This window comes from Chiloscyllium plagiosum, unplaced genomic scaffold, assembly GCF_037043375.1.
Source record: "Chiloscyllium plagiosum isolate Xiang-an unplaced genomic scaffold, Cpla_swu_hap1 HiC_scaffold_25, whole genome shotgun sequence".
NCBI classification, from domain to species: domain Eukaryota; kingdom Metazoa; phylum Chordata; class Chondrichthyes; order Orectolobiformes; family Hemiscylliidae; genus Chiloscyllium; species Chiloscyllium plagiosum.
The window spans coordinates 38,676,882-38,700,624 of NW_028270163.1; the positions used below are offsets into that span (position 1 = coordinate 38,676,882).

Here is a 23,743-nt window from a genome sequence, read left to right on the forward strand (position 1 = left end):
GAGGAGCTGGAGAGTCGACGTTTCAGGCATAAGCCCTTCAAGGGCTTAAAACGTTGACTCTCCTGCTCCTCGGATGCTGCCTGACCTGCTGTGCTTTTCTAGTGCCATACTTTTCAGCTCTGATCTCCAGCATCTGCAGTCCCCGCTATCTCCATGGCTTTGTGAGGGGCTGGTTATGCCTCACAAACCTTATTGAATTTTTAGAGGATGTGACAAAACACATTGATGAAGGTAGAGCAGTGGATGTGGTGTACATGGATTTTAGCAAGGTGTTTGATAAGATTCCCCATGGTAGGCTCATTCAGAAAGTAAGGAGGCATGGGATATAGGGAAACCAGTCTGTCTGGATACAGAATTGGCTGGTCCATAGAAAATAGAGAGTGGTGGTAGATAGAAAGTATTCAGCCTGGAGCTCGGTGACCAGTGGTGTTCTGCACGGATCAGTTCTAGGACCTCTGCTCGTTGTGATTTTTATAAATGACTTGGATGAGGAAGTGGAAGGGTGGGTTAGTAAGTTTGTCGATGACACAAAGATTGGTGGAATTGTAGATAGTGTGGAGGGCTGTTGTAGGCTACAACAAGACATTATCAGGATGCAGAGCTGGGCTGAGAAGTGGCAGATGGAGTTCAACCTTGGAAAAATGTGAAGTCATTCACTTTAGGAGGTCAAACATGAATGCAGAATACAGGGTTACAGACAGGATTCTTGGCAGTGTGGAGGAACAGAGAGATATTGGGGACCATGTCCATAGATCCCTCAAAGTGTCCACCCAGGTTGATAGGGGCGAATGGTGTGTTGGCTTTCGTTAGCAAGGGGATTCAGTTTAGGAGCTGCAAGGTTATGCTGCAGCCCTATAGAGTCCTGGTTAGACCACACTTGGCATATTGTCTTCAGTTCTGGTCATCTCATTATAAGAAAGATGTGGAAGCTTTAGAGAGGGTGCAGAGGAGATCTACCAGGATGCTGCCTGGACTGAGGGCATGTCTTAGGAAGACAGGTTGAGTGAGTGAGGGATTTTCTCATTGGAGCGAAGAAGGATGAGAGGTGACTTAATAGAGGTGTACAAGATGTTGACAGGCATAGATAGAGTGGATAGCCAGAGACTTTTTTGCATGGCAGAAATGTCTATCATGAGGGGGCATAATTTTAAAGTAATTGGTGGAAGGTTGAGGGGAGATGTCAGACATAAGTTCTTTACTCAGAGAGTGGTGGGTGCATGGTATGCACTGCCAGCAGTGGTAGTAGAATCAAATACATGAGGGACATTTAAGCGGATCTTGATTAGGCACATGGAAGTTAGTACATTGAAGTGGATGGAGGTTAAACTGACCTAAGAGTAGGATAAAAGGCCGGCACAACACCCAGGGCCAAAGGGCCTGTACTGTTCTATGTTCTATGTTTATTTGGCATAAATTGTAAATTAATTTGTTTCCTTTGCATCAATAACTTCCTGTTCAGTTTCCTGGCTGAGAACCAGAATGAAGTTACACAAGATTACATGGGGCTGCGCTTCTCTGACTCAAATATCAGTTTGAAAGGGCTATTCATCCATTACAGATGTTTAGGGAGGCTGAGCTGTACTGAATGACTGCCAAACCCCAACTATTGAACATAGCTTCCCATTTTCCAGTGATCATGCTCATCCCAGAAGACAGCAATGAATGAGAGCCTCAGCAGTTTTTGCACTACTCACCATGATGTGCAAGTGAGTGTCTAGGGTGTTCATCATTCCTCAAGGTAGTCTATGAGGCATAGAGATGTACAGCATGAAAACAGACCCTTCGGTCCAACCCATCCATGCTGACCAGATATCCCAACCCAATCTAGTCCCACCTGCCAGCACCCGGCCCATATCCCTCCAAACCCTTCCTATTCATATACCCATCCAAATGCCTCTTAAATGTTGCAATTGTACCAGCCTCCACCACTTCCTCTGGCAGCTCATTCCATACCCATACCACCCTCTGTGTGAAAAAGTTGCCCCTTAGGTCTCTTTTATATCTTTCCCCTCTCACGCTAAACCTATGCCCTCTAGTTCTGGACTCCCTAACCTCAGGAAAAAGACTTTGCCTATTTACCCTATCCATGCCCCTCATAATTTTGTAAACCTCTATAAGGTCACCCTTCAGCCTCTGATGCTCCAGGGAAAACAGCCTTGTAAATCTTTTCTGAACCCTTTCAAGTTTCGCAACATCCTTCTGATAGGAAGGAGACCAGAATTGCATGCAATATTCCAACAGTGGCCTAACCAATGTCCTGTACAGCCGCAACATGATCTCCCAACTCCTGTCCTCAATATTCTGACCAATAAAAGAAAGCATACCAAATGCCTTCTTCACTATCCTATCTACCTATGACTCCACTTTCAAGGAGCTATGAACCTGCATTCCAAGGTCTCTTTGTTCAGCAACACTCCCTAGGACCTTACCATTAAGTGTATAAGTCCTGCTAAGATTTGCTTTCCCAAAATACAGCACCTCGCATTTATCTGAATTAAACTCCATCTGCCACTTCTCAGCCCATGAGGAGACCATAAATAGCTAAAAGTCTAACCTAATGAAAAAGATCATAGGACTGTTGTATAAGGTGCTGTGTTTGTGTCAAACATAATGTTGTACAGAAGGTTGACAGATACATATGCATCCAAAATGAGAAGAAGTTACATACTGGACCTGGTTTTGAGAAATGAGTGCAGCCAGCTGCGTGCTTTTTCAGTGAGGGAGCATTGTGGGAGTAGTAAACATAATACCATGAGTTTTAAGAAATTCATAGATAAGGATAACAGCAGTACTTGGGTGAAGGTATTAAACTGAGGGAAGGAAAACTACAACAATATTAGGCAGGAACTGGAGAATGTTGATTGGAGGCAGTTGTTTGAGGATAAATCCACATTGGACATGTGGGGCTATTTCAAATGGCAGTTGGTAAAAGTTCAGAAGTGGCACGCTCCTGTGAGAATGAAGGATAGTTATGGCAAGTTATGTGAACCTAGGATGACCAGGAATGTTATGACTTTAGTCAAAAAGAAAAAGGAAACATATGTGAGGTCTAGGAGAATGGGAACTGACAAAGCCTTTGAAGTATATAAATAGGAAAGAACTTTAACAAAGTATGAGTAGGGCTAAAAGAGGTCATGAAAAGTTGTTAGCAGAATCCTAAGGCTTTTTATTTATTTATATATATATATAAACAAGAAGGTAGTCAGGGAGAGAGTTGGCCCACTCAAATCTATATGTGGAGCCAGAAGAGGTAGGTGAGGTCATAAACAAATACTGCGTGTAGGTATTCATCAAAGAGAAGGAATACTAGTGTAGGATGATCTCAGGGAAGAGACTGTCAAATTTCTAAACCAAGTTGGTATTAAAAAGGAAGAGGTGTTGTGTGTCTTAAAATGTACTAACGTAGATAAGTCCCCTAGTCCTGATGGGATCTATTCCAGAATATTGAGATATGCAAGAGAACAAATTGCTGGAGCATTGACACTCATCTTTATATCCTCTTTGGCCACAGGTAGGGTCTCAGAGGACTGGAGAATAGCCAACGTTGTCCCATTGTTTAAGAAGGGTAACAGGGACTATCCTGGAAATTACCCGCCTTTAAGCCTCATATCAGTGGTAGAGAAATTATTGGAAAAGATTCTCAGGGACATTTAGAAGCAAATAGACTTATTAGCAACGGACAGCCTGGTTTTGTGTGGTGACGTCATTCCTCACTAACTTAATCTGGTTGATGGATTTCAGTAAAGCCTTTGATAAGATCCCTCATCGCAGACTAGTACAAAAAGGTAAAGTCACATGGTATTAGATGTGAGCTGGTGAAATGGATACAGAACTAGCTTAGTCACAGCAGACAGAAGGTAGCGGTGGAAGGATGCTTTTCGGAATGGAGGGTGCAAATACTCGTGTTCCATTGGGATCAGAGCTGGGAACTCTGAGGTTCATGGTCAACATAAATGATTTAAAGGAAAACATAGCTGGTCTAATTAGTAAGTTTTTAGACAATACAAAGATTAGTGGAGTTGCAGATAGCGAGGAAGATTGTCAGAGGATACAGCAGGATATAGATCAGTTGGGGGTGGGGCAGAAAAATGGCAGATGGAGTTTAATCTGGACAAATATGAGGTGATACATTTTGGAAGGTCAAGTACATGTGGAAATAATACATGGCAGAACCTTGAGGAGATTTGATGTGCAGAGGAATCTGAGCGCGTAGGTAGATAAGGCAGTAAAAAATACCTATGGCATGCTTGTCTTCATTGGAAAGGGCATTGCGTATAAGGATAGGCAAGTTATTCTGCAGCTTTATAGAACTTTAGTTTGGCCACACTTGTAATATTGTGTACAGTTATGGTCACCACACTACCAGAAGGATGTGGATGGTTTGGAGAGGGTACAGAAAAGGTTTACCAGGATAGTGCCTGGTATAGGGGATTTTAGCTATGAAGAAAGGTTCGATAGATTGGGTTGAGGGTGATCCAATAGAAGTTTATAATGTTCAAAGGCAACAACATCTGGACAATATCCAGGCTTGGGCTGATAAATGGCAAGTAACATTAGCACCACACAAATGGCAAGCAATGTTCATCACCATTAAGAGACAACCTAAGCAGCAGCTCTTGGCATTCAATGGTGTTAAAGTCATTGAATCCTGCACTAACAGCATCCTGAGGGTTACCATTGACTGTAAACACAGTTGGACTCATTATATAAATACAGTAGCTACAAGAGCAGGTCAGACGTTAGGAATCCTGCAGGAAGAAACTCATCTCCTGACTCCCTAAAGTTTATCCATCATCTATAAGACAGACGGCAGGAGTGTGATGCAATAATCCCCAGATGCCTGGATGGCTCTAACAGCATTCAGGAAGCTTGACAGCATCCAGGACAAAGCAGCCCACTTGGTTTGCTCCTCATCCACAAGCATTCGCTCCCTCCAACACTGATGCTCAGTGATAGCAATGTGTGTTATCTAAAAGATGGAGAGCAGAAATTCACCAAAGATCCTTAGACAGTATCTTCTAAACCCACAACCATTTCCATCTAGATGGACAAGAGCAGCAGATACATAGAAACACTACCACCTGCAAGTTCCCCTTCAAGTCACTCGCCATTTGACTTGAAAGTATATCGCCATTCCTTCCCTGTCGCAAGGTCAAACTACTAGAATTCCCTCCCTAAGGGCATCATGGGTCTATCTAGAACACATGAACTGCAGCAGCTCAAGAAAGCAGCTCACCGCCTCCTTCTCAAGGTGAAAGTGAGGACAGCAGATGCTGGAGATTAGAGTCGAAAGTGTGGTGCTGGAAAAGCACAACAGGTCAAGCAGCATCCAAGGAGCAGGTGAATCGATGTTTCAGGCAATAACCCTTTATCAAGAATAGGATTGTAAGCCGAAGGGGTGGAGAGATAAATGAGAGGGGGTTGGGGTTGGAGGGAAGGTAGCTGAGAGTGCACAAGGTAGATGGAGGTGGGGGTGATGGTGAGGAGAGGAGGGTGGAGCAGATAGGTGGGAAGCAAGATGGACAGGTAGATCAGGTCATGAGGACGGCGCTGAGTTGGAAGGTTAGAACTGGGATAAGGTGAGGGAAGGAGAAATGAAGAAACTGGTGAAATCTGCATTGATGCTGTGGGGTTGGAGGGTCCCGAGGCGGAACATGAGGCATTCTTTCTCCAGGTGTTGAGTGGTGAGGGAGTGACAATGGAGGAGGCCCAGGACCTGCATGTCCTTGGCAGAGTGGGAGGGTGATTTGAAATGCTCGGCCACAGGGCGGTGGGGTTGTTGGTGCAGGTATCCCGGAGATGTTCTCTAAAGCACTCTGCGAGTAGGCATCCTGTCTCCCCAATGTAGAGAAGGCTGCATTGGGAGCAACGGATACACTAAATGACATGTGCAAATGGATGTGAAAGGCTCCTTTGGGGCCTTTGACAGAGGTGAGGGGGAGGTGTGGGCACAGGTTTTGTAATTCCTGCAGTGGCAGGGCAAGGTGCTGAGAGGGAAAGGTGGGTTGGTGGGGAGCATGAACCTGACGAAGGAGTCGCGGAGGAAGGGAAACTAGAGATTGACAATAAATGCTGGTTGGCCAGCAACACTCTCATCCCATGAGTGAATAGAAGGAAGGTTCATCCTACAAGTGCAGGATGGTATTTCTCTTCTATTCCACGACTAAAACTCCACTCTTGGAAATGTAAGGTTAAAACTATGCTCTCAGGTAGGTTACATTATAACAGGTTTGACACCCAGACGGAAAAGCTTTTAAGACAAAGTAATATTTGGAAATTAACATACTGGTTTCCCCATGTTGGAGCATCTAAGACCAGAGCGGATAATCTCAGAATAAGGGGTCACACATTTAAGACAAAGATGAGGAAAATTTATTTTCTCAAAGAATTGTGAATCTCTGGAATTCTTTACCGCACAGGGCTGTTGAGATTGTGTATATTCAAGTGTGAGATAGATTTTTAATCAGTAAGGGTATCAAGAGTTATGGGGAAAGGGAAGAAAAGTGGAGTTGAGGACTATCAGATCAGCCGTGATCTCATTGAATGACAGCAGACCTGATGGGTTGAATGGCCTACATTTGCTCCTATATCTTATAGTGGTCAAACTGGAGCGCAGGTCTTAGATGAACAAGACAAGTCAGACCAGTTTGCATCACTTGAAAGTTTTATAGTTTTTTTTTCTTCTGGGAGGACACAAAACCTCTCTCCTGCCTTAATCTCACTCTGCTAGCACACCATTCCTTTCTTCCTTTTGTACTTATCATACTTTCCCTTTAATGTCTGTTGTTCAGCTCAACCATTCAATGTGGTGGCAAGTCCCACAATCTCTTTCAGCTCAGTGAAGAACTTGAGCTTGAATTTCTTATTGGATTTATCAGTAACTATTTTAGAGATATTACCTTTAGTTTTGGACTGTCCCATAAGTGGAAACACCATCGCTTCATAATTCTAAAAGCCTCTATCAGCCTTCTCGTTTGCAGAAAAGGCACAGCCCCAGCCTAACCAGGCTTTCCTGACAGTTGTAACCCAAGCTCTGGAACCACTCTGGTGTCATACTTCTGCAGAACACTGACCTTTGGCCTCAATACCCAGGAGGTCTTCCAGATCATTGATACTTCTTATGTCTGCTTGAGCGATCATCCTCAGCACATCTTCTGGGAGACCTTCTTCTGTATTTATGCTTTTTGGCATTTGCTGTTCAAAAGACAGAACACGTTTATAAGTGCTCAGGGAAACAAATGATTATAGAGCAAATAATACAGATCTCCTTGGGTTTCAAATAATCTCAATTTTTATAATGAAGCAGCCCAAGCTGTCAGCATTTCATATCATTTTCAAACAAAGGATATTCAAGAAAATCAAGTTGAAGATCACCTACAACTGAATGTCAGTTAAACTGATGTACACTACAATGAACATACAATAAGGATGGACAGAAAAATAAATTATTTGGGCCATTGCCCATATGGTCATATTGCAATGAAACATCATGAGCTGCAATGTTTCCTATTTACCAGCAACCAGGTAACATCAGGGAGAGAAAAGAAATGTAGGAACAAAGACAGAATGCCGGGGAAACTCAGCAGGCCTGGTCGCTTCTATGGAGAGAGAAATGGAGTTAACATTCCCAGTCCAGTATGACTCTTCATTTTGTGTTTTTGTTTCAGACTTGCAGCATCCACAGTATTTTGCTTTCATTTGAAAACAAATTCAGAGCAGGTGCTGATGGAAAAATGTTCTGGGAAGTTCTTCTCCAACCTTCTGCTTATCCAAATGGATTTCAGGAGGCCACCATGACCAGAAGGCCTATCACCCTGCCTCCTCGATCTCTTTTGTCCACAGCTTTCTGCCACAGGAAAGAACTTGACCATCTATCTTCTGAATTCTTGAAACAAATCTGCATTCAGCATTGGGCCAGCAACCCATTCCAAAAGTCATCAACACTCCGTAAGAAACAAAAACTCTTGCCATCTCTTCTGATTTCAAGTTTCAGTAACTTAAATGCAGTTTCTGGTTTTCCCTAAACCTACCTATTCAAATAGTCCAACCACATTTTTATTCCTTCATTATTCTAAATTCTTCAAATCAAATCTTCCTGAAGCTTGACTTCTTTAGACTAAAAACATCCTATACTTCATCCTTATAGTGCTCCTCAATATCTTTGAACTAAAAACCATTCTCCAAATCTCTTCCAGAGTCTTGCTATCACCTGCCAGTGACTGCAAATTTGAACACTATTCCAGATAAAGGTTTTTTTAAAGATCACAATAAACATTTCAAAACAAAAGCAGGATTATTCCAGTGATTAGTGCAGATGCACTTATTTGCTCTGCAGATCTATTTGCAGAAAGGTAAGGATACCACTGCTGCACCAGACCAGAAGGCTGCTTTCTCATTAGAGAGAGATAACTGATGGTGGTTTAACCTGAGGGTCACCATGCATCTGGTGACAGGAAAGTCCTTCACAGTAACTTCAGCCAGTGCTGGAATTGAAACTCTACTGTTACCATTGCTCTGTATTACAAGCCAACCAAGCTAACTGAGCCTTATAGAATGATTTGTGATCCTTTACAGTCTCATACATTATTACACCTAAGTCACTCCCTTGTTCAACAGATTTTAATTTGGAATTCTCATGGCACACAGATATTTAGCACTATGCCTACAGTACAATTACCAGCATTAAATATGATTTGCCAGATAGATTATTACATCCAGATCTAACTGTAATATACTTTTTCCCTTATTAAATGTTTTAAAACTAGGGTAAATATTTCTGTCATCTATAACCCTGCAGAGTTTCCCAAATACCTTCACAAGACCGTTCATATCGATCATTAATATAATAAACAATGGTCTGATAATCAATCTAGGCACTACTTAAAGGTTACATGCAAAACCATTACCTTTAATAACAAACCTCTCCCTTAGAAGAACACAAATAATTGCTTACCCAACTGATTAACAGAGCCCTAATCTCTCAGAACTCGTGTTCTATGACACTTGGTCAAAATCTTTAAAAATCCAAATATTTAATGCATATTCCTCAAGACTTGTTAGTTCTCTTTGACCAAAAGTAAAAAGATCATGTTCCTTGCAACCATTCATCTATGTCTTTCTATTTCTCATGCTATTACTGGTCAGCATCACTGTCTCTTTACACCTTTCTCTACAGAGCTCTCATTCTAACTCATTGTCCTCTTTATGTTCAAAACTACTTTCCTTCCTTAAATGCACAAAATAGTTTGGTAACTGGCTATGCACCACAAATAGAACTTCTGAAATGCAAGGCCAGCATTTGTTGCCCATTCCCAACTGTCCTTGAATGGAGTAGCTTGCTCAACCAGTTCAGAGGGCAGTTAAGAATCAAACACATTGCTGTGAGTCTGGAGTCACATGTAGACCAGACCAGGTAAGGATGGCAAATTTAATTCCCTAAAGGCCATTTATGAACCCAATGGATTCTTACAACAATCCATGATAGTTTCATGGTCATAATCACCAAGAGTAGTTTTAATTGCAGCATTACAATAGAAATTTAAATTCCACCAGCTCCCAGAGCATTAGATGAGATCACTGGATTACCTCCAGAGGCATTACCATTACGGCATAAATGCCCTCACAGGCAGATACACAGCATTTCAAATTTAAATTAATCATAAGGTGAACTCCAAAGTGTTAATTGAAAACCTGTAACGGCTGCTTAGAGATGGTTTAGAACACTAGAAATCTTTGACTGAAAAGTGATGAATAAAAATGTTTACCTTTGTAGGAGATGGAGTATATTAAATGTTAATTCTATGATCAGTTCTAGATATGTTTGCAATTGAAGTGCCAACAATATTAACATGGGAGTTCTCCTTGGTCTGTATAGCAACTGCATTCCTGGAATTATTTGTTTAGTAATAATACATGAGCTAATAGAAATTATTTGTTATTAAGGCTCAAAATAGGCTTCAGTGTCGCAGGGAATATGAATGGATAACAGATAGATAACACCACTTTCAAAGAATTTGTTTTAAAGTCACAGCAAGAGTATTTGCATAACTTAGTGACCTTCTCATGTTTTTTTTTTCAGTATGTCATCATGTAGGACAAGGATAGATAGAATTCCATTACCAGTGTTTATGAATGTAATACTAGAAAGCATGGACTCAGTCATCCACAACTGTAAATTTGGCAACATTTGTAATGGCCACCAACACAATTATAACAAGATGCAATAGCCTTGGTTTTAATCCACAATTTTGGAAGGGACCTTTGCAGTTGTTAGAGTCTGTATCCATGCTATATTAAGACCTTAACAAGGTGGTGGAGATAAAGGTTTCCTGAATCAGGAAACCCAGTTCTCAGTTGGAAACCAGGACAGTATCCCCAAGCCAAGTGAAAAGGGGCTCCTCGTTCATAGAGATGTATAGCACAGACGCAGAACCTTTTTGTCCAACTTGTCCATGCCAACCAGATATCCCAACCTAACCTGGTCCAATTTGCCAGCACCCGGCCCATATCCCTCTAGACCCTTCCCATTCATGTATCCAACCAGGTGCCTTTTAAATGTTGCAATTGTACTAGCCTCCACACTTCCTCTGGCAGCTCATTCCATACATGCACTACCCTCTGCATGAAAATGTTGCCCCTTAAGATCCCTTTTATCTCTTTCCACTCTCACCTTAACCTATGCCCTCTAGTTCTGGACTCCCCCTCCCCATGTCCCTCATGATTTTATAAACCCCAATGAGGTCACCTCTCATTTTTGAAGCTCCAGTGAAAACAGCCCCAGCCTATTCAGCCTCTCCCTATAACTCAATCCTCCAACCCTGGCAACATCCTTGTAAATCTTTTCTGAACCCTTTCAAGTTTCACAACATCCTTCCGACAGGAAGGAGACAAGAACAGCACGCAATATTCCAAAAGTGGCCTAACCAACATCCTGTACAGCCACAACATGACCTCCCTACTCCTATACTCAATGTTCTGACCAATAAAGGAAAGCATACCAAATGCCTTCACTATTCTATCTACCTGCGACTCTACTTTCAAGGAGCTATGAACCTGCACTCCAAGGTCTCTTCGTTCAGCAACACTCCCTTAAGACCTTACCATTAAGTGTATAAGTCCTACTAAGATTTGCTTTCCCAAAATGCAGCACCTCACATTTATCTGAATTAAACTCCATCTGCAACTTCTCAGCCCATTGGCCCATCTGATCAAGATCCTGTTGTAATCTGAGGTAACCTTATTTGCTGTCCACTATACCTCCAATTTTGGTGTCATTTGCAAACTTACTAACTGTACCTCTTATGCTCGCATTCAAATCATTTATGTAAATGACAAAACATAGAGGACCCAGCACCGATCCTTGTGGCACTCCACTGGCAACAGGCCTCCAGTCTGAAAAACAACCCTCCACCACCACCCTCTGTCTTCTACCTTCAAGCCAGTTCTGTGTCCAAATGGCTAGTTCTCCCTGTATTCCATGAGAACTAACCTTGCTGATCAGTCTCCCATGGGGAACCTTGTCAAACGCCTTACTGAAGTCCAGAGATCATGTCCACCACTCTGCCCTTATGAATCCTCTTTGTTACTTTTTGAAAAAAACTCAATCAAGTCCGTGAGACATGACTTCCCATGCACAAAGCCAAGTTGACTATCCCTAATCAGTCCTTGCCTTTCTAAATACATGTAAATCCTGTCCCTCAGGATTCCCTCCAACAACTTGCCCACTACCGACGTCAGGCTCACCGGTCTAAAGTTCCCTGGCTTGTCCTTACCATCTTTCTTAAATAATGGTACCATGTTAGCCAATCTCCAGTCTTCTGGCACCTCACTTGTGACTATTGATGATGCAAATATCTCAGCAAGAGGCCTAGCAATTACTTCCCTAACTTTCCACAGAGTTCTCAGGTACATCTGCTCAGATCCTGGGGATTTATCCATTTTTATGCGTTTCAAGACATCTAGCACTTCCTCCTCTGTAATATGGATATTTTTCAAGATGGCACCATCTATTTCCCCATTTTCTATATCTTCCATGTTCTTCTCCACAGTAAACACTGACTCAAATATTCATTTAGTATCTCCCCCATTTCCTGCGCCTTGCTGATCTCTGAGGGACCCAGTCTCTCCCTAGTTACCCTTTAGTCCTTAATATATTTTTTAAAATCCTTTGGATACTCCTTAACTCTATTTGCCAAAGCTATCTCATGTCCCCTTTTTGCCCTCCTGATTTCCCTCTTAAGTATACTCCTACTGCCTTTATACTTTTCTAAGGAATCACTCAATCTATCCTGTCTACACCTTACATATGCTTCCTTTTTTTTTTCTTAACCAAACCCTCAATTTCTTTAGTCATCCAGCATTCGTTATACCTACCAGCCTTTCCTTTCACCCTGACAGGAATATACTGTCTCTGGATTCCCATTATCTCATTTCTGAAGGTTTCCCATTTTCCAGCTGTCCCTTTCCCTGTGAACATCTGCACCCAAATCAATTTTTGAAAGTTCTTGCCTAATGCCGTCAAAATTAGCCTTTCTCCAATTTCGAACTTCAACTGTTAGATCTAGTTGATCCTTTCCCATCACTATTTTAAAACTAATAGAATTATGGTCACTGGCCCCAAAGTGCTCCCCCAATGATGCCTCAGTCACTTGCCTTGCCTTATTTCCCACGAGTAGGTCATCTTTTGCACCTTCTCTAGTAAGTTAATCCATATACTGAATCAGAACATTTTCTTGTACACACTTAACAAATTCCTCTCCATCTAAACCCTTAACATTATGGCAGTCCCGGTCTATGTTTGGAAAGTTAAAATCCCCTACCATAGCCACCCTATTATTCTTACAAATAAATGAAATCTCCTTCCAAATTTGTTTGTCAATTTCCCTCTGACTATTAGGGGGTCTATAATACAATCCCAATAAGGTGATCATCCTTTCTTACTTCTCAGTTCCACCGAAATAACTTCCCTGGATGTATTCCCAGGAATATCCTCCCTAAGTACAGCTGTAATGCCATCCCTTATCAAAAACGCCACTCCCCCTACTCTCTTGCCTTCCTTTCTGTCCTTCCTAAAGCATTTGTATCCTGGAATATTAAGCTGCCAGCCCTGTCCATCCCTGAGCCACGTTTCTGTAATTGCTATGTTATCTCAGTCCCATGTTCCTAACCATGCCCTGAGTTCATCTGCCTTCTCTGTTAGGCCTCTTGCATTAAAATAAATGCAGTTGAATTTATCAGTCCTACATTGTTCTCGGCTTTGTTCCTGCCTGCCCTGACTGTTTGACTCGCTTCTTTTCTCAACTCTACCAGTCTCAGATTGATCTCTTTACTCAGTATCTCCCTGGATCCCATCGCTCCCCACACCCCATACCACACCTCCCCCCACCCCCCACTGCCCACCACCACCTTACTAGTTTAAATCCTCCCGAGCAGTTCTAGCAAATCTCCCTGCCAGTATATTAGTCCCCTACCAATTCAGGTGCGATCTGTCCTTCATGTTTAGGTGACTTCTACCCCGAAAGAGATTCTAATGATCCAAAAATGTGCATCCTTTTCCCATACACCAGTTCTTCAGCCACGCATTCATCTGCTCTATCCTCCTATTCCTACCCTCACTAGCCCGTCACAGTGGGAGTAATCCAGATATTACTATCCTTGAGGACCTCCTTTTTAAAATTAATGTCTAACTTTATATATTCTCCCTTCTGAATGTCATCCTTTTCCCTTCCTATGTCATTGGTTCCAATGTGTACAATGACCTCCTGCTGGTCCCTCACCCCCTTGAGAACATTCTGCACCCTCTCTGAAACATCCTTTATCCTGGTATCAGAAAGGCAACACACTATTTTGATTTTTCACTGCTGGCTGCAGAAACATCTGTCAGTACCTTGGACTCGAGTCCCCTAACTCAACTGGAACCGATGTACCCCTCATTACATTAGAGCCTGTCTTGATACCAGAAACTTGGCTGTTCATGCTACATTCCCCTGAAAGTCCAGCACCACCTACATTTTCCAAAACAGCATACTTGTTTGAAATGGGGATAGCCACTGAAGACTCCTGTACTACCCGCTTACCTCTCCTACCTTTCTTGGAGTTAACCCATCTACCTGACTGTATCCATGGCTTTTCTCCCTTCCTATAACTGTCATCCATCACACCTCCTTACTCTTGTAAATTCGTCATTGCGTCTAACTGTCACTCCAAACAATCCATTCAATTTGGCAGGATTCGCAACCAATGATACTTATTGCAGATATAATCCTCAGTGACACTTAAACTCTCCTGAAACTCGCACATCAGACAAGAAGAGCATATCACTCTACTAAAGGCTATTTTGCTCCTTCTGATCAAGACTCAGAAATTAGCACCGTCTTATTGCTCTACAAAACACTGCTCCGGGCTAACTTAATACTTATAATTTTTAAAATTTGATCAAAATAAGAAAGAGTAAGTCTTTTTAAAGACGTTTTGAAACAATGCCCAGACATCAACTTGATGGGAATATGGTTTTCAGGTTTTGGGAAAAGGTGAAATCACCCAAAAGTTTATCCACAGCCCTCATCCCAAAGACCAGTCAGTTCTTGCTAACACAATCAGAGAGATATTCCATGGCTAAAGGCCAGTCCGAGTGAGACCAGCTTCCATCCCCTGTATTTTCTGCAGTAGGCGACATTCTAACATAACAACGAGGACTGAGCCCTTGATCTTTTAGAACTTTCAGAAAAATTGTCATTCTCATGTGAAAAAAAAACTACGGGCACTTTTTAAAGAAGTATACTTGGTTTGTATATATTTGGTATGGAACCTTCAATAGTAAGTGACAGCAATGAAGCAGGGCACTGCGTAACGTAACTGAAGCAATCAGACAGCCTGTCTCTGAAGGAAAGGGTGTTTTAGGAGGAAAGAGGTCTGATAGGGAGAAGGATCTGACAGACAAAAGGATTTCTTCAATCAGATGTAAACTGTGGGCTTTAATCCATGTAAACAGTATGTTTTCCATGCTGAATCTTAATTTTCCTTCATGTTTCTAATGTCCCAAGGCCAGTGGAATAAAGAATCTTTGTTTCTTGATCTTTGGGTTGTCTGTGTGGTTTCATGTTACATTTCTGACGTAGCAGGATTCCAGAACACTGACATTAAGTCGTAGCAGAACAGGGTTGAGAAGAATCTGGCCGAGATGGAGTGGATGGTGGGCAACTGAAAACTGGCAATGTCCATAAGGATGGTTGAGGCTGCACTACTAATACTGAAGCTCGTGCATCTTTGGAAGAAATAAGACCCCTTTCGACCACACTCAGACATAGGCCCCAACATATATTCCTTTAACATCATGGAGGAAGGAAGTGGTGTTACTCGTCAAATATTCTACTGGTCTCTGAGGAGGAAGCCTGGATATATTCAGAGAAAAACCAGAAACACTCGATGACCAAGGAATTAAAAACTGGATTAAGGATTCATAGCTGGTTATGGCCTCCAAGGGCCTCAATGTGATTGAGCTGGCAACATTCATAACAGAACATCTATGTGGAAAGTCAATCAGAAAATACTAGAGCGGAGGTGCAGATGTTCAAAGACGTTCACAGTAGATCTTTGTATTATGCCTGCCGGGGAAGAGCAATAGCCTGATGCAGCTAAAGCAAAGGTGTTATGGTTTTAAGCAAGCTGGAGAGGAGGACATAGTCTCTGTATCCTGGGCTCTGATGAAGTTGTTTAACTACAACACTCTCCTGGATCCCTACTCCAAATCAACCAGGGACAGGCAGCTGAAGGACTACCCCTATTGGAAGCAGTCTGGCCTTGGGAACCTCTGAATGGAGTTGCATGACCAACTTCAATAATTTTTCTGCAGCAGATCAATCTGGGACTGGTACAGATTGGACTCGTAAGACCAGAAAAGAGGCTACCATCAAGGATGTGACTGTCAGCATGCATGGGGATGTAAACCTCAGGCAGAACAGATCACTGCTCAGCAATCACAGATTCAGTCCTATTTTCATGGTATGCCTTAGCCAATCCTACTTAAGGGACATTCCAAAGAAGTATTGGAATTGTGACAGGGCTGATCACTTCAAAATGAGACTGCCCTTAATAACCACAGCCAAGGGAAGTCAGTGCTGGCCAGCCAGAGGGGGTTGTAGCTGTCACCGTGTAGTCAAAGACAGCATTCTGACTCTACGTCCCCCATGACATTCAGACCAAGATTCAATGTAATATCATTGATGCTTTTGAATGAGATCCAACCAGATCCAGGCAGCTAGAGCCTGGTGTGATTTCACCTTTGCCATCCATGTTAAAAGAGGACCTCAGACAGCTTTAGCTGATTGACGTGGGCATCAATAGACTGCGCTATTACTGAAAAGCCCAACATCCACTCAGCCCAGCACCAGCTAATGATGGAGTCCAAACAGGCACGGAAACTGGAGTCAGGAAAGAGGCTGGTGTCCTCTATCTACTGGTTCATAAGAACGAGAGCGAGGTGAAGCAACTCATCCTTCCTCACAGCCTCAGGTGTCGAGTGTCAGTAATAGCTCATAACCAAGCAAGACATGAGTAATGGAAAAGAAAACTGCCCTGACCAGAGAACAGTGTTACTGGCCAGGGATTGCTGCTGATATTGATGACCATTGTTGAAATTGAGAGAGGTGTTCTTTCAACAAAGCAGGAAAATGAATGCACACGTGTATGGGATACCGGGTCGCCAATAGACCTTTAGAGACCCTTGCAAAAATGTTTAGAGTGCTTGACTCCAGTAGCAACAGGATGGAACATGTTTTGATACACACAGATATCTCCACCGTAGGAAGTAGATGAGTCGGAAAGTTGGGTGGAGAAATGGCAGATGTAGTTCAATCCAGACAAACATGAGGTGATGCATTTTGGGAGGTCAAATGCAAAGGAAAGTATATGGTAAATGGCAGAAACTTTAGAAACATTGATGTACAGGGGGTTCGTGGGGTACAATCCATAGCTCCCTGAAAATGGCAACATAAGTGGATAAGGTGGTAAAGAAGGTATACAGCGTGCTTGCCTTTATTAGTTGGGACATTAAGTCTAAAAGTTAGTAAGTCATGTTGCAACTAAATAAAACTTTAGTTAGGCCACATGTGAGTATTGTGTACAGCTCTGGTCACCTCATTATGGGAAGGATGTGGACATTTTGGAGATGATGCAAAAGAGATTTACCAGAATGTTGTCTGGATTGGAGTATACTAGTTGCAAGAAGTTGGACAAACTTGAATTGTTTTCACTAGAACATTGGAGGCTATGGAACAATCTGATAGAAGTATATAAAAATTATGAGAAGCATGGATAGGGTGGATAGTCAGAATCTCTTTCCTAGGGTGGAAATATCAAATACAAGGGGGCCCACATTTAAGCTGAGAGGGGGAACGTTTAAAGGACATGTGTGAGGGAAGTTTTTTTTTACTGAGAAAATGGTAGGTGCCTGTAACACACTGCCAGGGAGATGGTAGAAGCAGATATGATAGCAATGTTTATGAGGCAATTAGACAGCAACATGAACAGGCAGGGAATAGAGATGTGCAACGAAATGAGATTACTTTCAAATGGTATCATCGTCGGTGCAGACATGATGGGCCAAAGGACCTGTTCCTGCTGTACTGTTCTATGCTCAAGTTTCCACCCATAACCAAAAGGTGTCAACTATAGGCAGCCTATTAATACATCATCGGTTGGGGGTCAATTTAGCTCAGTCGGTTGGTTTGCAAAGTAGTGTGATGCCAGCAGCATGGGTTCATTTCCCCATCATTGGCTGAGATCACTATGAAAGACTGTCCTTCTCAACCACTTCTTTCACCTGCAATACAGTGGTCTTCAGGTTAAATCACCACCTCTAATCTCTCTCTAATGAGAGAGCAGTCCTATGGTCTGGTAAGACTATGGTGACTCACATCATTGGTTTCAGTTTCCAATGTTGGATTCATAGTGATCAAAGGCATAACTTTGAGAGCAAGATTGTACAGAAGCTTTGTAAAGTCAATCATATCGCCAAGAACCACACCAGTCCTGATCATCCAGAGGGTATTGGACAGTCTGAATGATTCAGCCATACTTAAAATGACATCTGCGTGCCTTGCCTGTACAAATGAAAACATACCTTCAAGAGTTGGTTTACAGTTAGAATAGCAACCCGCAATCATCTATAGATTATTCTCTACACATTGTCTTCTTTGGATGAGACACAGTCCTTCATGTGAACCATTTTTTTTTATTCACTTGTGGGATGTGGTTGTGGCTGGGCCAGCATTTATTACCCGTCCCTAGTTGCCCGTGAGAAGGTGATGGTGAGCTGCTTTCTTGAACTGCTGCAGTCCTTGTGCTGTAGGTAGACCCACAATGCCCTTAAGGAATTCCAGGATTTTGGCCCAGTGATAGAATAGGGATTGATATCTATTTCCAAGGAAGGATGGTAAGTGGCTTAGAGGGAATTAGTAGATGGCGTTCCCATGTATCTGCTGCCGTTGTACTTCCAACTGGAAGTGGTTGTGGGTTTGGAAGGATCTGTCTAAAGATCGCTGGTGAATTTCTGCATGTATATTGTAGATTTTACACACTGCTGCTACTGAATGTCAGCAGTGGAGGGAGTGGATGCTTGTGGATGTGATGCCAATCAAGCAGGCTGCTTATTCTTGGATGGTGTCAAGCTTCATGGGTGTTTTTGGAACTGTACCCATCCAGGAAAGTAGGGAGTATTCCATCACCATTCTGAATTGTACCTTGTAGAAGATAGTGGACAGGCTTTGCGGAGTCAGGAAGTGAATTACTTGCCGCAGTATTCCTTGCCTCTGACCTGCTCTTGTAACCACTGTATAGTTGAATTTCTTGTCAATGGTAACCCCCAGGATGTTGATGGTGGGGGATTCAGTGATGGTAACACCATTGAAATATCAAAGGGTGGTGGTTAGATTGTCTCTTATTGGTGATGGTCATTGCCTGGCATTTGTGTGGCATGAATATTCCTTCCCACTTGTCAGCCCAAGCCTGGATATTGTTGCATTTGAGCATGAACTGTGCTGAACGTTATGCAATTATCAACAAAGATGGTTGGGCCTAGGATACCACTCTGAGGGACCCCAACAGAGATGTCCGGGAGCTGACATGACTGACCTCCAACAATCAGAATTATCTTCCTGTGTGCCAGGTTTGACTCCAACCAGTGGAGTGTTTGCCTCCTGAAACCAGTTTTGCTCGGGCTCTTTGATGCCACACTCAGTCGAATGCAGCCAAGGGCTGTCACTCTCATTTCACCTCTGGAATTTAGCTCTTTTGTCCATGTTTGAATCAAGGCTGTAATGCGGTCAGGAGCTGAGTGACCCTGGCAGACCCTAAACTGGGCGTCACTGAGCAGGTGTTGCTTGATAGCACTGCTGATGACATCTAGCATTTTTCTGATGATTGGAAGTAGACATGTTGGGGCAGTAATTTATCTTGTGTTTTGTGTACAGAATATAACAGGGCAATTTTCTGCTGCTTGGTAGACGCCAGTGGTGTAGCTGTACTGGAACAGCTTGGCTGGGGAATGGCAAGTTCTGGAGCACATGTCTTCAGGTCTATTGCTGGAATGTTGTCAGGGCCCATAGCCTTTACAGCATCCAGTGCCTCAAACTATTTCTTTTTTCATGTGGAGTGAATCAAATCGGTTGACTGGTATTTGTAATGCCAGAGACCAGTGTAGGAAACTGAGATGGATCATCTAATCAGCACTGCTGGCTGAAGATTGCTGCAAATGTTTCAGCCTTATCTTTTGCACAGATGTGCTGGGCTCTTCTGTCATTGAGGATTGGGATACTTGTGGAGCTTCCTCCTCCAGTGAGTTGCTTAATTCCCCACCACCATTCACGACTCGGTGTGGCAAGACTGCAAAGTTTAGAACAGATCTATTGATCGTGTGATTGCTTGGATTTCTTGGGCTCATTGTACTTTCTGATGGAGATGGTCAAGCCTATGAGTGAATAGCCAAGTATCACACAAGATCAAGCCAAGTATTGGAGATGAAGTACAGGACAGCTAAGAAAAACAGTGACTGACTGGAATTCCAATTGGCATAAAGGCATCCCTCCAACACTGGAATATCAAGGGTTGGGATACAAGATATCTGGGACACTGAATCCTAAACCAGTATTAAACAACTAGACACAGGCAGCCAGACTTGTGTTGTTGAACTCGTAACTGCAGGGTGCCTCAGAATATGGCTTTCAGATAGAGTTGATTGATGCCAGGACTCTGGGGATGATAGGGAGACAAGTAGCTCACTCAGAGGTACGTGATGGCTCAAGTGAAGTGGAGTCGGATAGCAATCAGGATTCTTGCATTGGAAAAATGGCAGAGCGATGATGTGCCAGAAAAGTAGAAACTAAAACCATATGACTCCTGGAGACCTGACTGACCTAGGTCCCACTGTGGGTGATGTGTCACAGAACCTGAGTCCCTTGGAAGGCACAAATACAGATAAGAGATGAAAAGGCTCTCTCAAGCAACTGCTACTTATCACCCCAACTAATAACCACATGGCTCAGAGGTTAGCACTGCTGCCTCACACCACCAGCGATCCAGGTTCAATTCCTGCTTTGGGCGACTGTCTGTGCAGAGGTTGTGTGTTCTCCCACTATCTACATGGTTTCCACTGGATGTTCTGGTTTCCTCCCAAAGATCCCAAAGTCCAAAGATCTGCAAGTTAGGTGGATTGGCCATGCTAAGTTGTCATAGTGCCCATTGGGTGGATTATCCATGGCAATATGTGGGGTTACCGGGATAGGATTTGGAGGGGTGGGATGCCCTTTGGAGGGTCAGTGTGGACTGTATGGGTTGAATGGCCTCTTTCCACACTGTAGGGATTCTATAATCTGCCCACATTGATAATGGAAGCAAAAAATGCTACATTAATGTAGACCCAACCATTATAGCCACCATGGTGCAAATGAACCTGCTAATCACACAGCTACTTAGCAAATAGTCACCGTGTGCTATATATCATTGTCCAGGCAGAAATGTGCAATAGAACCTCCAGCAACAGGTGGATATAGTGAGGAACAGCACCAAGCATGGCACAGCTGAAGCAGATATGTCTAAACCTCCTGTAGTAGGTGACAACGGTGAGGGAGGGTATTGAGCCGGAAGCTGGAACAGCCAATAGTAACTGCTTTGGAGGAAAGGAATGGGGTCAAGGATCAGACAGTCAAAAGACTCCCCCAGTCAAATGTAATGCAATAGCCTCGATTTCATATAAATACCATGTTTTCCAAGTTTAACACTGATGTCTCTTCCTGTTTGCAATGATCTGATGCCAATTGAGTAAAGAATCCTGATCCATGGGTCATCCATGTATTCAAATCTCATGTTGCACATCTATAAATCCTACAAACATTTTTACCATCAATTAATGTGATTCATAGCCTCAAGGAATCATTTTACTTGTAACTACATCCAAGAAAAAAAAGTCACTTAGATTGTCAGATAATTTTGTACCATATTGTATTTTTTGTTGCTTAAGAGAAAAAACATAATCCCCTTACATATACTTTAACAATCTATATATATCTGGACTCCACTAACCCAAACTAGTCCTAAGAATAACAGCCCTACTTTCAGTCCATTTATGACAATGGTTGTTTAACAATTTACACAAATACAAGTGCTCAAAAAAATTCTCTGCCAAATATTGAATATGTCCAATAAGGAGCATGATGAACTGATCATGATTAAACTCATTTTTAATGGAAAGTTTCGCCTTCCATGGACCTTGTCAGGTCAAATTACATCACCTCTCTATAAAAATAATAAAGCGAAAGGATTGTGGTTACCATTTAACTAGCCCAACCATATAGTCAGGTTTGGCCCAAACCTAAATAGGGAACGTTTTAAACCTCCATTTCAGTTAAAGAGTTATGTCATCAGATTGATATTGTCAAAACAATGTTTCTTTTGCACTGTGAACAGAAGTTTAAAGTGAGAACTGAGCTGTAGAACTACAACTACTGTGCAAGAAAACACTACTTTAAAGAAAAGTTGATTTTACTGATGACCACTTCAATAACTTATATTGGAACTATTTTCTTAGGTATCAACATATCAAAGGAAGTACAATGTCATCGCAGAAAGCTAATAGAAACATCTAGTGGTACTAACACAGCTATGTAACAACAAAATAGGAATCACATACAACTTCCTCAGTAAGCTGGTTCAGACAACAGAATAACTGAATACATGTAGCACAATGTGTACTAACAGAAATTTACCAAAGACATTTCATTACTCCGAAAGACATAAAGTCTCTAAAATATACAAACATCGCAGATAAATATTCAGAAAGTGTATTTTGTGCACATTTTGTTTTTTTTTCCAAAATTACCACAATGTTCTAGCAGTGGAGCTTTACATAAACATCTGATTAAAAATCTCACCTCCTAGTGTTCAATGACAAAGATTAGAAAATAGTGAGGGTGTAGGGAAGAGAAGTGACTGGAAAATGGGAAACCTTCAGAAATGAGATAACGAGAATCCGCAGGCAGTATCTTCCTGTTAGGGTCAAAGATCAGCAAGGCGGCCTTTGTGTGGAGCCACAGAAAATGGGGAGATAGTAAACGAGTATTTTGCATCAGCGTTTACCGTGGAAAAGGACATGGAAGATATAAAATGTAGGGAAGTAGATGGTGACATCTTGCGAAATGTCCATATTACAGAGGAGGAAGTGCTAGATGTCTTGAAACGCATAAAGCTGGATAAATCCCCAGGACCTGATCAGGTGTACCCGAGAACTCTGTGGGAAGCCAGGGAAGTGATTGCTGGGCCTCTTGCTGAGATATCTGTATCATCGATAGTCACAGGTGAAGTGCCGGAAAACTGGAGGTTGGCTAATGTGGTGCCAATGTTTAAGAAGGTTGGCAAGGACAAGCCGGGGAACTATAGACAAGTGAGCTTGACGTCGGTGGTGGGCAAGTTGTTGGAGGGAATCCTGAGGGACAGGATGTACATGTATTTGGAAAGGCAAGGGCTGATTAGGGATAGTCAACGTGGCTTTGTGCGTGGGAAATCATGTCTCACAAATTTGATTGAGTTTTTTGAAGAAGTGACAAAGAGGATTGATGAGGGCAGAGTAGTAGATGTGACCTAAATGGACTTCAGTAAGGCGTTCGACAAGGTTTCCCATGAGAGACTGATCAGCAAGGTTAGATCTCACGGAATACAGGGAGAACTAGCCATTTGGATACAGAACTGGCTCAAAGGTAGAAGACAGACGGTGGTGGTGGAGGGTTATTTTTCAGACTGGAGGCCTGTGACCAGTGGAGTGCCATAAGGATCGGTGCTGGGTCCTCTACTTTTCGTCATTTATATAAATGATTTGGATGCAAGCATAAGAGGTATAGTTAGTAAGTTTGCAGATGCCACCAAAATTGGAGGTGTAGTGGACAGCGAAGAAGGTTACCTCAGATTACAACAGGATCTTGATCAGATGGGCCAATGGGCTCAGAAGTGGTGGATGGAGTTTAGTTTAGATAAATGCGAGGTGCTGCATTTTGGGAAAGCATATTTAGCCAGACTTATACACTTAATGGTAAGAGAGTGTTGCTGAACAAAGAGACCTTAGAGTGCAGGTTCATAGCTCCTTGAAAGTGGAGTCGCAGGTAGATAGGATAGTGAAGGCGGCGTTTGGTACGCTTTCCTTTATTGGTCAGAGTATTGAGTACAGGAGTTGGGAGGTCATGTTGCGGCTATACAGAACATT

The 23,743-nt window shown here is 42.5% G+C and overlaps 1 protein-coding gene across 2 annotated transcripts in view; it reads right to left on the minus strand.

The window, feature by feature from the left end:
* LOC122562174 (platelet-derived growth factor subunit A-like) overlaps positions 1 to 23,743 on the minus strand; it is a 93,690-nt gene that overhangs the window by 53,676 nt on the left and 16,271 nt on the right. For both annotated transcript variants that reach the window (XM_043714792.2, XM_043714791.2), the window contains exon 2: positions 7,074 to 7,194. In XM_043714792.2, the coding sequence (XP_043570727.1) occupies positions 7,074 to 7,194 (121 nt within the window). The remainder of the gene's footprint in view (positions 1 to 7,073; positions 7,195 to 23,743) is intronic.